The 16,509-nt window shown below is 42.5% G+C and overlaps 1 protein-coding gene across 1 annotated transcript in view; it reads left to right on the top strand.

Moving 5' to 3' along the window:
- The window catches only part of adarb2 (adenosine deaminase RNA specific B2 (inactive)), a 280,576-nt gene that overhangs the window by 227,179 nt on the left and 36,888 nt on the right, over positions 1–16,509 (top strand). The window contains exon 7 of the mRNA XM_052016167.1: positions 15,982–16,163. Within this exon, the coding sequence (XP_051872127.1) occupies positions 15,982–16,163 (182 nt within the window). The remainder of the gene's footprint in view (positions 1–15,981; positions 16,164–16,509) is intronic.

The raw sequence follows: 16,509 nt of genomic DNA, 5'->3' as shown, positions 1-16,509 counted from the left end.
TATAAATTTAATCAGTTCAAGGAGGCATTTCTCATTGACTTGGTCCTTTATTAAAGGAGTTTAACAACCTCAAGATGAGTCGGGAACCTTAGAACTCCATTCACTATTGTACATCTGATCTATATATAAATAAATGTGACAGAAGGTAAATAACCCAATGCGAGGAAAAACTAAAATTTAGACACTAATATTTTTTTTCTGCCACACCTTATGCTCTTCTGCTGTTGACTTCCAGCAACGGTCAGTAATTGGCACGAACTAAAGGTTTCACAGGACACAGATGGCATAATTGTCCAGGGAGAGGTCAGTAGAGTTTGTCGGCATCTGCAAGACACGTGCGCAAGAAGTGAAACATAATACATTTATGAGTGAGAATGATTGAGAATTATCACAGAAGAGAATTTTCTGCAATTATTTTATTTATTAAAAAAAGGATTTGGAATATTCTTAAATTCTCAAAGTTTTGAGGAAGAAAGGCTTGTACTTATAGAGCACCTTTCACAACTTCAGGTCATGAAGTTAATCCTGTAATCTTTAGGTAAGATATTACTTCTTTGTTGTAACATTGCTAAGTGCTGGGCTGAAGCCTTGCCTGAAGAAAAGATTTCTTACTATTTGCGAAATCTGTAATTTTCAGTTGAGTCTGAAATGCCAGTTGACGGAAGTTGTGCTCAAAGTGTTGTCCCTCTGTGCCTATCTGGTTTAATGACAAATCCTTGTTACCAAAGCCCTTGTTACCTTTCACAGTCCGAAAAGCAGAGCTCCTGGCTAATCTGAGCCAATTTTACTGGAGCAAATCTTTTGTGAATTATTCTTCAAATCCAATGCTCAGCTAGTCAGAAGGGAAATACAAACATTGTAAACTCCAGTTGAACCCATTCCCCAGTCTGTTGCGGACCATTCTGGGAATATTCCTTCTTCTCCTGGAACACAAGTGCAATAAGAGGTCCTTCAACCTGCAGTCAGCAGCTCCCATCTCCATTTTTCTTCCAGCTTTTCGAAGTTCTGGGAAAGCTCAGCTACTTACAATTGTATTTAAATTGGGCCCCATGAGAAGCCTCATTTAAATTAAAGAGGAGCACAGTACACAGATTCAATTGCTGCAAAAATGGCAGCAGGTGGGGTTATATGTCACAATTTTCAATTGTTAATTCGTCCTTACCACCGGAAGAAATTTTTGCCCAGTCTTGCCAAAGAGTGCAAACAAATAGGATCAGTGCAGATGGATAAAAAGGTCAGCATGGGTATTGAGAGCCAAAGGGCCAGTTTCTGTACTGTACAACTCTCTTAACTCCATAGATATCAAGCCTAATGACACATCTTTGTTGCTGCAGCATGCACTTCACTGAATCTGCATTGAGCTGCAGATATTATCTTAGAAGCTTCCTCAGAGTTTCCCACTTTTAGTGGGAAGCACTTCTTTCACTCGGAATTTACAAATCATTATCAATTGTAACATGAAGTTTTAGTTCCTGTCAGCTGCAACTCAAATTTATTTTTAATTGCAACTTTGTAAAACACCCCACTCTGCCAAGGAGAAGCAGTATCATCCAGAAGCACCAAACATCAATAAGTGGCAGTGGAAAAATGTACTCAAGAGAGAAATATCCTCAAGTTATATTTCATAAATTTCCAAGTGCATGTGACAACCAAACCAAACTGCTCAGGCTGCCTCAGTTAGTTCCATTGGTATGGTTTTATTTCTGCAATAGGGTTTTAAATTCAGACCAGGTTGATGGTGATGGACATTTCTGCAAGCTGGTGGCTTGAAGGGCACTAAATGTGGTGAGTCTGACAGGTCCTAACCCAGTTCTTATTGCCACATAAAGCTGGCTATAATGAGAATAATTTTCAGCAAACTGGCAACCTTAAGGGGAGGTAATGTCAGCAATTGAATGTCAAATTGAAACGGTAATTGATGCTCTTTGGAGATCCAGGAGGCATTGACAGAAGCAGTTGGAGTGGTGCAGAGGAACCAAACACTCACGCTGTACCAAAAATACTTGAAAGTGAAAAAACTAGAACTGCTTTCTATTCTCCATTGCTCTTGTCCATCACCTCAGGAACCACATCAATCAGCCACAAAATATGAGGAGAATGATCTGGACTGATAAAGATATCTTATCTTATCTCATCTTATCAAATGGAGGTGACAAATCCATGACTAGAGAAATAAAGACAGGGCTCAATGGAAGTCAGTGTACTTGGGACAGAGAAATGAATTGACCTTGATTCTGTTAGCAAGGAATAGCCATGTCTCATTGATCTCCTTATATGGCTATTGAAATACTTACACCACAATTATAAAACTCTAGTTAGGCCGCGTCTGGACTATTACATTCAATTCTGGTTGCCCCATTATACGAAGGATGTGGAGGCTTTGGAGAGGGTGCAGGAGAGATTTACCAGGATACTGCCTGGATTAGAGGGCACGTGCTATAAAGAGAGGTTGGACAAACTTGGGCTGTTTTCTCTGGAATGACAGAGGCCAAGGGGAGACCTGATAGAGCTTTATAAGACTATGAGAGGCGCAGATAGAGTAGATAGCCAGTATCTTTTTCCCAGGGTCAAAATGTCTAATACCAGAGGGCATGCATTTAAGGGGGGACGGGGGGTTAATTCAAAGGAGATGTGGGGGGAAAGTTTTTTTACACAGACTAGTGGGTGCCTGGAATGCGCTGCCGAGATGCTGGTGGAGGCAAATACAATAGAGGAGTTTAAGAGGCTCTTAGATAGGCACATGAATGTGAAGGGAATGAAGGATATGGACATTGTGTAGGCAGAAGGGATTAGTTTAGTTAGGCATTTAATTACTAGATTAATTAGTTCTGCACAACATCGTGGGTCGAGGGGCCTGTTCCTGTGCTGTACTGTTCTATGTTCCATGTTCTGAAGTTTTAGCTTTGCAACAGTTGTCATTAAGCCATGCTTCAGGATGTGCTGGACATATACATGTAAAATTGGAATTGTTTCTGGTTGTGCAAGAGGGCACGTGACTGCTCAGGAGCTGATAAGGACCTCTGCTCCTGACCATGCCATCTGGGCTAGGGCAGAAGTCACCTGTTATAAATTTTCCTGGCGAGTCCCTACAACATTATGAGCACAACCCTCCAGAGCAAGAGAGAGGGTTTATGTCCCTATTCACCAAGGAGAAGGACATGGAGGATAGTGAGAGCAGTGTGGGGCATTCTAATGTGCTAAGGCATTTTGAGATCAAGAAGGAGGTGGGGTTGGGTGCTTTGAAGAGCATCAGGTGGTAAAGTCAACAGGGCCTGATGGGAAATATTGAAAGAGGCAGGAGAGGAGATTGCTGGGGCCTTGACAGAGGTTTTTGTATCCTCACTAGCAGCAGGCAAAGTCCCAAAGGACTGGAGAATAGCCAATGTTGTTTCTTTCTTCCAGAAGGGAAATAAGGATAATCCAGGAAATTACAGGCCAGTGAGCCTCACATCTGTGGTAGGGAATCTATTGGAGAAGATTCTTAGGGAAAGGATTTACACACATTTGGAAAAACATGGCCTGGTTAGGGACAGTCAGCATGACTTTGTGCGGGGCAGGTCATGTCTTACAAACTTGATTGAGTTTTTTGAGGAGGTGACAAAGGTAATTGATGAAGATAGGACAGTGGACGTTGTCTGCATGGATTTCAGTAAGGTATTTGACCAGGTCCCTCATGGAAGGCTAATCCAGAAGGTTAAGATGCATGGGATCCACGGTGACTTGGTAGTTTGGATTCCAAATTGTCTTGCCCATAGAAGACAGAGGGTAGTGGTCACTAGATATTATTCTGGCTGGACGTCCGTAAGCAGTAGTGTTCCACAGGGATCAGTGCTGTGCTCTTTGTCTTATATATATAAATGACATGGATGAAAATATAGATGGGTGGGCTAGTAATTTTGAAAATGGTACGAAAATTGGTGGCGTTGTGGACAGTGTAGAGGGTTGTCAAAGGATACAGCAGGAAATAGATCAGTTACAGATATAGGGGGAGAAATGGCAGATCGAGTTTGATCCAAGCAGGAAGGATGTGAAGGCTTTGGAAAGGGTGCAGAAGAGGTTTACCAGAATGCTGCCTGAATTAGAGGGTATGAGCTATAGGGGGAGGTTGAACAAACTTTCCTCTGGAGCATAGGAGGCTGAGGGGAAACCTGATAGAAGTCTATAAGATTATGAGAGGCATACAGTAGATAGAGTAGACAGTCAGAATCTTGTTCCCAGGATAAAAAAAGTCAAATGCCACAGAAATAGGTGGTGTTGTTGAGAGTGAAGCTGGTTATCAGGATTTACAGAGGGATCTTGATCAGCTGGGTAAGTGGGCCAAGGAATGGCAAATGGATTTTAATTCCGGAAAGTGTGAAGTGTTGCATTTTGGGAAGACAAATGAGGGTTGGACTTTCACAGTGAATGGTATGGCCCTGGGGAGTGTTATAGAACAGAGGGACCTCGGAATACAAGTACATGTTTCCCTGAAAGTGGTGTCGCAGGTAGACAGGGTGGTAAAGAAAGCACTTGGCATGCTGGCTTTCATCAGTCAGGGTATTGCGTATAGAAGTTGGAATGTTATGTTGCAGTGTACAAGACGCTGGTGAGGTTTCATTTGGAATATTGTGGTCAGTTTTGGTCACCCTGCTATAGGACAGATGCCACTAAGCTGGAAAGAGTGCACAGGAGATTTACGAGGATGTTGCCGGGACTCGGGGGACTGAGATATGGAGAGAGGTTGAGCAGGTTGAAACTTTTTTCTTAGGAGGATAGGAGAGTGAAGAGTGATCTTAAAGAGGTGTATAAAATTATGAGGGGCATAGATAGGATGAATGCACACAGTCTTTTTCCCAGGGCTGGGGAATCAACAAATAGAGGGCATAGGTTTAAGGTGAGAGGGGAGAGATTTAATGGGAACCTAAGGGGCAACATTTTCACCCAGACAGTGACCAATATATGAAATGAACTGCCAGAGGAAGTGGTTGAGGCAGATACATTAACAACATTTAAAAGCTACTTGGACAGGAAAGATTTCGAGGGATATGGGCCAAACGTAGGCAAATAGGGTTAACTTAGATGGGAATCCTAGTCAGCATGGACCAGTTGGGCCAAAGGGCCTGTTTCCGTGCTTTATGACTCTATAATTCTACTGGAGGTCATTCATTTAAGGTGAGAGGGGGGAAGTTTAAAGGAGATGTGCAGGGAAAGTTTTTTTACACAGACAATGGTAGATGCCTGGAAGGGGCTACCGAGGGAATTTGTGGAAGCAGGTACGATAGTGATGCTTAAGAGGCTGTTAGATAGACACATGAATGGGCCAGGAATGGAGGGACGTGGATCATGTACAGGCAGAAGAGAATTCGGCTTCATGTTCGGTGCAGCCATTGTGGGACAAAGGGCCTGTTCCTGTGCTTTATAAGATAAGGTAGCTTTTATTAGTCACATGTACATCGAAACACACAGTGAAGTACATCTTTTTGCGTTGTGTTCTGGGGGCAGCCCGCAAGTGTCGCCACACTTCCAGCGCCAACATAGCATGCCCACGACTTCCTAACCCGCACGTCTTTGGAATGCGGAAGGAAACCAGAGCACCCGGAGGAAACCCACACAGACACAAGGAGAACATACAAACTCCTTACAGACAGTGGCTGGATTTGAACCTGGGTCGCTGGCGCTGTAAAGCATTACGCTAACTGCTACGCTTTATTGTTCTATATTCTATGTTCTATGAGAAAGGGTAACTTAAGCAGCAAGAAGCTGCCAGTTTCCCCCAGCCCAACCACCACCACCCACACCCACCATCTCAGCTTACGTGAAGCCAAAGGATAGCAAGTTTTGAAAGCTTGGTGTGCAACCTTCCTAATGTGACTCAGGTCACAAGCAAACTTCCCATCTGAGAAAGTTCCTCTCCTGGCTCTGTGTCAAGCTTAGTATTTGGGATGGATGAAGATTCTTTCCTCAAAGAGATCCCTGCGTAAACTTGAGACTGGGATATATTCAAGACCTGACTCAATGTAAAGCAGTTACTTTGCACTGCTGGCAGGTGTTTGCTGAGGCAGCAGCATTCTGCGTTACAACATCAAAGCAGACAGATGATACCAAGACCACAGAATCTGAATGGAAGGGGAAGTATGCTTCAAGGGCTGACTGGCCTGTTCCTTTTCCAATGAATTAAACTCCTAAAGGAATGCATAATTGGTCCCTTGTCTTTAATGCCATAAACCTACTGTATTTCAAAATTACTCTGTTCCTCTTCTCCTCAACACAGCAACACTGAGACAAAATCTGCATTGATAGAACCAGGCTTCATTGATGCTACAGAAGGGTTTGTAAAGTCATACCACTCCATAGGCACACCAAGACCGGATAGAAAAGAGTTCTTTGGCCCAAAATTGCAGTGAGTCTAAACCACTTGCATTTACGTATGTGCAAAAGCCACAGCAAGTTCAGGCAACTTCAGGTACGTGATAACTTTCAAAACTTATCAAACTGCAGTAGGAAGTGAGGCACTCCTGCATTAAAGTGGGTCTGGCTGCTCAGCTGAGTACACTGAGCAGTGATAAATTCCTGTACTTTCGCCAGGAACATTCGTATGTAGTGTGAATACAAAAGGAATCTACTTAGCTTGAGGTTATGGTTGAACAAACACAACTTCACCTCCTAACATTAAGGGTGCACCTGTGAACCCTTCTAAAAGCCAGCACATTTAAATGACTGTGCACAGCTGCTTCTTACTCTATAATACTGAATAAACTCACCACAGAAAGTTAAGTCAATTACTTCAACTCCTGTGTGACCTGTTAACAATGGGGTAAGTGTTAATTACTGCCAGTCAACCTCTCTGGCACTGAAAATTAATCATTACAGCTGTGGAATGTCATTTCTTTAGGTTTTAGCTGTTGTTTATTTTAAACTTGTTTATTTTAACTGAGGTAGGTTTTTTGTATTCTTTCTCTTTCAATCCAAATCTTTGTTCCTTCCCTGTATTTCTCTCCCTCTGTACTTGACTGTGAATTTACTTTTCCTTCTCAGTCCTTGACCCTTAGTTTTGCTGTGCTCCAATCCAACTGGTGAAGGACCTGCAAGCTTCTTTGCTCTGGGCAGGCAGACCCTGATTGTCCTTTCCACCTACCATCTCCAGCACCTTACAGCAAAAAATACCATTGCAATTAAACAAGGCAGGGGCAAGTCTAACCAGCAGCAGGTGCCATTTAACTTCCTCGGACATTTTGTGCTACAGTGTCGATACCTGAAAAGATTTAGTTGAAAGCTGAAACGCAATATTAAATAGGTGCATGAACAACGTAAAACAGTCCACATAAACCGAGCTCTCCTTCCACTAAAGCTATTGACTCTTACATTTATTTGGGATTAAATACAACAAAATCATGGATTAAATACAATTATGCAAATTATGTTGACTGAGTGCAGCAAGTACTTCCCAGAGGCAGCAAAATGGACTAATTGTTTCTGTATGAATATCATCTTCAATTTGATGTGAGCTTTCAGACGGGTATTTAAGTAGATGAAAATGTTACCTTAACGACCCACACCGGCAGAGAGCTTCCTCCCTCAATCACTAATGCCAGATGGTTGCTTTTTCTTGCATGATATTAAAAGATGTTTCTAATTCACAGTATTGATTCTGCTGGTGAGTTAATATGTGGAGTAAATTGTTTCTGTTTGAGAAAATTACTGAAGGAACTTTATTTTATGGTGATTTGTGTCGCAGGTTCCAAAAAAACAGATTGCTCTCCAGGTACAGAACATTGCCTTTAACAGTCTGTAATTATCACAAAGTATTCTCTGTTAATTGACTGATTCAGGAAGCTAAATATAATGACTACTTATTAATCATGAAAGGAGATGTACAGCGGCAAGGCAGCTGCAATAATTGCGCTAACGATGGAGAAACGTTAATTAATGAAAAGAACAATGATGTAAAAAATTAGGTACATAATGTTTAGCCACTGATTTAATATGCTTTGGGAACTCATTAGTGTGTGTGGCATCAATGGTGTGTTGGAGATAGTTACAGCGCCCACACTGTGAACCTCATGCCAAGAGACAAGCGCCAGTCTTTGTTGCTATAGATTACATTGGCAAAGTGATAATGGTGACAATTTCATGATCATTTTAAGGGTGAACATAACACATTAAAAGTAAGAGTGGGCCATTTGGTCTCCCACATCTGGTCTGCCATCACTACAATTATGGTTGGTTTTCTACCTCAGCATTATTTCCCTTTGCTAACCCTTCAACAGGGGACGTCGTGTCTTGCAAACCTGATCGGGTTTTTGAGGAGGTAGCTAAGAAAATTAATGAAAGCAGAACAGTAGATGTAGTTTACATGCTTTTTTTTCCAAGGCTTTTGACAAAGTCCTGGTCCAAAAGGTTGGGATCAGGATCCAAAGTGTGTTGGCAAATTGGATCCAAAAATTGGCTTGGTGGTAGGGGGCAGAGGGCAGTGGCTGAAGGTGTTTACCTGACTAGAAGTCTGTAACCAGTAGTACATCGCAGGGATCGGTGCTGGGACCGTTGTTTTTCATCATATATATAAATGACTTGGATGAGAATGTAGGTGGACTAATTAGTAAGTTTGCTGACAACAAAAAAAATTTGTGGAGTAGTAGACACCAAAGGAAGTTGTAAAAGGATACAGAGGGACATATATCAGTTGGAAAGCTGGGCAGAGCAGTGGCAGATGGAAGTTAATCCAGACAAGTGTGAGGTAATGCATTTTGGGACCTCAAGTACTAATTGGACATATACAACAAATGGTAGGAACCTCAGGAGTGTTGATATACAAGGGAATCTTGAGGTGCAAGATCATAGCTCCCAGAAAATAGCAACAAAGGTGGATAGGGTTGCAAGGAAGGCATTCAGCATGCTTGCCTTCATAAACTGAGGCTTTGAGTATAAGGTTGGGACGTCATGTGGCAGCTGTATAAAGCACTGGTCAGGCCGTACCTGGAGTTTTGTCTGCAGTTCTGGTGGCCACACTACAGGAAGGATGTGGTAGCATTAGAAAGTGTGCAGAAGATATTTACCAGGACGTTGCCTGGAATGGAAGGATTTATTTATGAGGAGGGATTGGATAGGCTGGTTTTATTCTTACCAGAAGTTGAGTGGTGACCTTATAGATATTGGTATCAGTATTGGTTTGGTATTGGTTTATTATTGTCACTTGTACCGAGGTACAGTGAAAAACTTGTCTTGCATACCGTTCGTACAGATCAATTCATTATACAGTGCATTGAGGTAGTACAGGATAAAAACAATAACAGAATACAGAGTAAAGTGTCACAGCTACAGGGAAGTGCATTGCAGGTAGACAAAAGGTACAAGGTCAAGCAAGGTAGATTGTGAGGTCAAGAGCCCATCTCATCGTATAACGGATCTATTCAATAGTCTTATCACTGTGGGATAGAAGCTGTCCTTGAGCCTGGTGATATGTGCCCTCAGGCTCCTGTATCTTCTGCCTGATGGGAGAAGGGAGAAGAGAGAAGAGAGAGTGACCCGGGAGGGTGGGGTCTTTGATTATGCTGGCTGCTACACCAAGGCAGCGAGAGATAAGGACAGAGTTCATGGAGGCGGATGGGGGGGTGGGGGGGGGGGGGCGCGCGGCGCGTGGATGTGGGGTGTTAGTTTCCATGATGCACTGGGCTGTGTCCACAACATTAATAACATTAAAAGGGGCAGAGAGATAGGGTAAATAGTCAGACTTTCTCCTAGGGTGGGGGAATCTAATCTAGAGGGCATAGGGCTAAAGTGAGCAGGGAGAAATTTAAAGGAGATCTGAGGGGCAAATTTTTCACACAGAGGTTGTGGTTATTTGGAACAAGCTGCTGGAGGAAGTCACAGAGGCAGATACAGTCACAGCATTTAAAAGCATTTGGACAAGTACTTGGATAAGAAAGGAACAGGCCTAATGCAGGCAAATGGAATTAACATAGATAGGCATCTTGGTTGGAAGGGGCAAGGTGGGCCATAAGGTCCCTTTTCTGTTCTGCACAGCCCTACAACTCAATGACTATAATACCCAAAAGTTTATTGATTATACTCACAGACTTAGCCTCCACAGGAAATGAAATCAAACAAATACTGCAGATGTTAGAAATCTGAAATAAAAACAGATGTGCTGAAAACACCCAGCAATTCAGGCAGCAACTGTGGAAAGAAAATCCACTGAAGAAGTTTCTTCACCTCTCAGTCACCAATAAGACCAGGAGCTATCCCTGGGCAAAGGGCAGTAGGCAGATTGTAGCGGTGTTCATACAGGACTTCGAATAAGATGCCTGTTCCTGCTCTAATGCAGAGATTAGACACAGGCAGAAAGACTGTGGAGAAAGTATAACACAGCTTCCTCTTTACTTTCGGCCAGCAGAGTGATATAGCTTGTAGAGCCTCAGCATCTCAGCAACCCAGGTTCGATCCAGGCCTTGGGTGCTGTCATTGTGGAGTTTGCACATTCTCCCTGTGACCATGTGGGTTTCCTCCAGGTGTTCCTCCCACATCTCAAAAGCGATCTGGTTGATTGGTTAACCAGCCATTGTAAATTGCCTGTAGTTTGTACTGGATGGTAGCATCTGGGGGGAGTTGATGGGAATGTGATGAGATAAAATAAATGGGATTAGTTTAAAGCACAGACTGAATGGGTGAATGGCTCAACACAAATTGGCAATGGTCTTTCAAGGTTCTTTCTGCCACCATTTCTCTTCTGTGTGTGCTCCATCATGGGCGACACAGTGGTACAGCAGTTAGTGCTGCTGCCTTCTGACTGTGAGAATTCCGGTTCAATCTGACTCCGGGTGCTATCAGTGTGGAGTTTACATGCTTTCCCATGTCCACATGGATTTCATCCCATATCTCAAAGTTGCTGGTAGGTTAATGGACTAACATAAGTTAACCATTAGTGTAGACAATTGGTAAAAAGAATAAAAGGCAAGCTGATAAGCATGCAAGCGTATGAGATTCCAGGCAACGTCCTGGCAAATCTCCTCTACACTCTTGTTAATGCTCCCACATCCTTCCTGTAGAGTTGAGACCAGAACTGTACACAATTGTCCAAGTGCGGCTTGACCAATGTCCTGTACAGCTGCAACATGACGTCCCATTTCTTAGACTCAGTGCCTCAGCCTATGAAGGCAAGCATGCTGAATGCCTTCTTTACTACCCTGTCTCCACCTGCCTCACCATTTTCAGGGTACTATGAACTTGTAGGGCTCCAAGGAAAGGGGAAATGGGACTAATGGGATTTGCTTTGCATGGAACTGGCATCAACCTGATGGTCATAATAAGTCAGTACAATATCCATCTGAATCCATGTTACTGAAAAAAAGGCAGCTCTTCTCCCCAAACTCTGCTGTAAAGATAGCAGTTAAGAGCATTTGCTGTTAACACGCTAAAAGTGTTTAGTGGCAATAAAAAAGACTTTGTACTTCCCATTAAATTTCAATCCATCTCTAAGTACAGAACCCGTAACTATAATTTATAACAGTGTTAATTCATAATAAACTCTGTTCCCTGGAAGTGAGACTGCTGCACATGTCCAGCATTCTCTGGGCGTATGCTCATCATACCCATAGTCAATTGAGTATAAACTACGTGACCCACACTCAAAGGGCTCAATTGTGCTTAGCAATCAAATTTTCTTCTACATAGCGCCCTTAATTTTGTGTTCCGGGAAACATCTATGGAGGGTCAGGAAACATCTATGGAGGGAAACAGACAGTTGACGTTTAGGGTTGCGTAATGTTATTACAGCACCAGCGACCTGGGTTCAATTCCCGCCGCTGTCTGTAAGGAGTTTGTACGTTCTCCCCACGTCTGCATGGGTTTCCTCCGGGTGCTCCGGTTTCCTCCCACCCAGCACATTCTCAGTAACGCAAAAAGACGCATTTCACTATGTGTTTCGATGTACATGTGACTAATAAATAAATATCTTATCTTATCTTATAAAACCAAGTTCCCTCATCTTAGAGAGTCATAGGGTCATAGAGAGATGCAGCACAGCCCACCGAGTCGATGCAAACCATCAAGGATCCATTTACGCTAACGCTATATTAATCCCATTTTTTATTCTCCCCACATTCCCATCAACTTTCCCCAGCTTCTACACTAACCTACACACTAGAGAAAATTTACAGTGGCCAATTAACCTACCAACAGGAAGACATTTGGGATGTTTGAGGAAACCAAAGCACTCAGGGGAAACCCACACAGCCACGGGGAGAATGTGCTTACTCCACACAGACAGCACCAAGGTCAGGACTGATCCCGGGTCTCCTGTGCTGTGAGGCAGCAGCTCTACCAGCTGCACCTGAACTCATTTAAGGTTGCAAGAAATGATACCAATCCATTGAATTGATTGTAGATATATAAAGTGAGCCATTGCTCCAAATTAGCCCTCAGCAGGATTTCATTTAGGGAGGAGGTCAAACAACTAACGATAAGATGATTCATTTTTCTCATTCTCCACCTATTTTCCACCCCCATCTAACCCCTCTAAGCCTAGCTGTGATGCACCCAAGGATCTGTTTTGGATAGACACTATAAATGGGCCACTTGCTTCTGTCGTTGTGAGGATAAGAATTAAGGTCTGCTGTGCTATTTTAGTCCCACAGGACGTATTAAAGCTATATTTAAACAAAATATAAGGATTATTATTGGAAAGCTGGGATAAAATGTAATCTCATAACAATTGATGGCATCACATTTATAAATGTTTCATAGCTAATGTTTATTAAAAATTAATAACCCATGTTACACAATGTTATTACATTTATAAACGGGTTGTATATTGTGGTTTAACTGAAATATTGCAAATTATTCCAGTGATATAACATTGACTTCATCAAAAGCTGTTAACAATTTATTGTAACTGTTTACCTACATGAGTAACAATAGTGATGTTCCCATTCTATTTAATAGAAAATGAACTAAATGTACACAGACATTTAGACAGCAATATGAATTTTTAATGTTTTCAATGATGGCTCTCGGCCTAAGTTTATTTTACTTTTATTAGATTATGTTCAAGTTTACACAGAATGGTACTGCAAAGCTCAAAAGCAGAGTAGTAACTTTGCAGCGACCTCAACAATGAAATGGTTGTGTTAGTGGACTAATAATTCGGAGATTGAGAATAAGAATCTGGATATGTGACACAAGAGATTCTTCAGATGCTGGAATCTGAAGCAACACACACAAAATGCTGGAGGAACTCAGCAGGTATGGAGGGAAAGAAACAGTCGACCTTTTGGTTCGAGACCCTTCAGCAGTCCTTGCTCCAGATAATGTGAGTTTTCTTGCAGTTTGAGAACTTGAATTCTATCATCAAAATCTGGATGTAAAAAGATGGCATCCATAAAAGTGATCAGCACTCTCTCAGATTAGCCCAGAATTGCAGATTGGCTGTCCTTAAGTGCTTTGGCCTTACCTGTGACATCATCAAAGAAATATGCAGTTGAGAAAGAGGCCATTCAGGCAGTTACATTTATGCTAGTGATGAAGAACTATTCTGAATAAAGTCATCTCACAGCTCTCAGCCCATTGCCTTTTAGTTAAGACATATCAAAAGCTCAGCCTCATACTTTGAAAATGTGTTGAGAGGTTCTGCCTTTACTAGATTTTCAGGCAGTGAATTACATAAACACCCTTCCACTCTGGATAAAAAAAACCCTTCAACTTCTTTCTTCAACCTTAAATCTACTGACTTCTATCACTCTCCAAGGCCCTCTCATAATTTAATATGCTTCAGTTAAATCTCTCCTCAGTTTCCTCGGTTCCAAACAAGTTCAGAACTCCCAATCTCTCCTCATAAATAAAATTCTCCAGCCCTTGTAAGTCTTCTCCTTACAGCTTGGATGGCACTGAGGAATTGCAATCACAACATTCCTGTTACTTGGACCCAATCTGAACCCAGTGCTTAAGGAATAGTTTAGTAAGTGTCTTCAATGGTTTCAGCATCAGTCACTCATCTACTACTCTATGAAATAACCAATAAAGGAAAATATCCCATATGTTTCCTAAGCACCGTTCCCTGCTCCCTTTAGGGATCTGTGTACTTACACTCTCCCTATTCCTCTCCGCCCTCAGTATCCAGCCATACATGCCTTGTTCACCCTCCCCAAATGAGGCATCTCACATTTCTCCAGCTCGATTTTCATTCGGTGCTTTGTTCCTCACCTGAGTGGACCATTGATATTCTGAATGCTGCCTCTATTGAGGTTGCTATTTGTTGGCCAAATCAAATTTATGCTGGGCTTCTGGGACTAGGGTCAATGTTGCCCTAATGCAAGGAGGTATCCAGGTTTCTTTGCAGCTCCTCTTCTGGGCTGTGGTTGACAGATTACATAGAGCATGGAACATTGAAGAGGATCAGGCCCTTCAGCCTACAATGTCTGTGCCGACCATAGTGCCAATTTAAACTGCACATGTGGTCCCTATCCCTCAGTTCCCAGCCTGTTCCTGTGCCTGTCTAAATGCCTCTTAAACATCGCTATTGAATCTATTTCCACCACCTCCCCTAGCAGTGCGTTCCAGGCACCTACCACTCTCTGTGTAAAAAAAAACTTGCCTTGTAAATCTCCTTTAAACTTTCTCCCTCTGACCTTATGGCTATTCCCTCTAGTATTTGACATTTCCATCCTGGGAAAAGACTCCAACCATCTACCCTGTCTATGCCTCATAATTTTATATACTTCGATCAAGTCATCCCTCTGATGATCCAGAGAAAACAATCTATATTTGTCCAACCTCTCCTTATAGCTAATACACCTCAATCCAGGTGACGTCCCAGTGAACCTCTTCTGCACCCTCTCCAAAGCTTCCACAATCTTTTCTTTTTTTTCTCATTTCTGATGAATGTTCCAGACCTGAAACAATAACCATTTCTCTTTCCACAGCTGCTGCCTAACCTGCTGAGTGTTTCCAGCATTTTCTATTTTGAACTCCATGTTAAACATAGATTTAATAGCAAAAGTGTTGCCCATGACCTTGTCTGCAGCCTGAATTTTTCCAAATGTTTCCAGCCTTGGAGTTTATTCAGAGGGAGATGCAGCATGGAAATGGGACCATCAGCCCACCAGCTCTGCATTGACCATCATTTATACTAATCTAACATTAATCCCAGTTTTATTTTCTCCACATTCTCATCAACTCCCTCCATATTTTACCACTCACTTACACACTTGGGGCAATTCATAGTGGCCAATTAACCTACCAACTGGCACATTTTTGTGAAATGGGAGGAAACCAGAGCTCCTGGAGGAAACAGGTTCACAGGAAGAACCTACAAACTCCACACAGACAGCACCCAAGGTCAGGATTAAACCCAGGTCTCCAGCGCTGTGAGGCAACAGCTCTACAAACTGCACCACTGTGCTGCTCAAGGCTAAGACTGATAGATCTTTGGGTTACCACGAAAATCAGGGATATGGCTAGAGAACAGTAAAGTCAAATTAAGATGGACCATCCATGGTGGTCTTACTGAATGTCATGGTGGGCACATATGATCTAACCCTGCCTTTATTTCATGTTCAGTTGATTCAAACTATCAACAGACAAGATGCAGTTGCTAATAGCCATTATAAATTCTGATGTTATCTCTAAATCTTTGATCTGGATCCCACTAGATTAGCTTTAATATGTAATATCTTTAACCTTACTGCTCTTTCTTTTAATTCCCCCACCCAATTAACACCACAGGTCACAAATTTTTCAGGTGCATTTGGACAATCGTCTGTACTAAATTGCTAATAGCCCAACAGCCCATTCATCACTTAATTGCAGTGATCCGCAATTAGCGGACGAGGAGCTAGCTGCGCCAAATAAACTACAAGTTCAGATGAAAAGTGGTCAGCTGGGAACAATCTGCTTGAGGGCCCTGTTTAGAATAAACACATCCTGGCACAGTGAAATAATTCCAAAGGAAATACAAGTCAAGGGCATTTCTGCTAGCTTATTAACTGTCTCCTGCTTATAACTGTATTGCAGGTGGAACATTCTGGGCACTCAAGGATCGCTCCTGAGTCATTTCATCGAACCGATCTACCTGCAGAGCATTGTGTTAGGAAGCACCCACCACATTGACCATCTTTCCCAGGCAATGTGCCAACGACTAGAGGATATCGGTCAGCTGCCACCACCCTACCGATACAACCAGCCTCTCCTCAGTGGTATGTTATCAGTCTTATGAACACATGGACTTGCCCACACCACACTGAAACCTGTGGTGTATTCCAGTAATTATTACACCACAGGCAGAATGTAACTGGTTGACCTTCCAAGTGATCTAAGCCCCTGATTGTTCATAGAATTAGCAACAAGGGGTTGAGTTTCAACTTGAGAAACAAAGGACTGCAGATGCTGGAATCTAGATGAAAAACACTATGATGCTGGAGGAACTCAGCAGGCCAGGTAGCATCCATGGAGAAAAGCAGGCAGTCAACGTTTTGGGTCAGGACCCTTCTTCAGGACTGAAGATAGGAAAAGAGAAAGCCCAATATATAAGATAAGATATCT

Source organism: Pristis pectinata, chromosome 5 (genome assembly GCF_009764475.1).
Source record: "Pristis pectinata isolate sPriPec2 chromosome 5, sPriPec2.1.pri, whole genome shotgun sequence".
NCBI lineage: Eukaryota > Metazoa > Chordata > Chondrichthyes > Rhinopristiformes > Pristidae > Pristis > Pristis pectinata.
The sequence above is the reverse complement of the archived record's forward strand: the minus strand, read 5'-3'. Positions and strand labels throughout refer to the sequence as shown.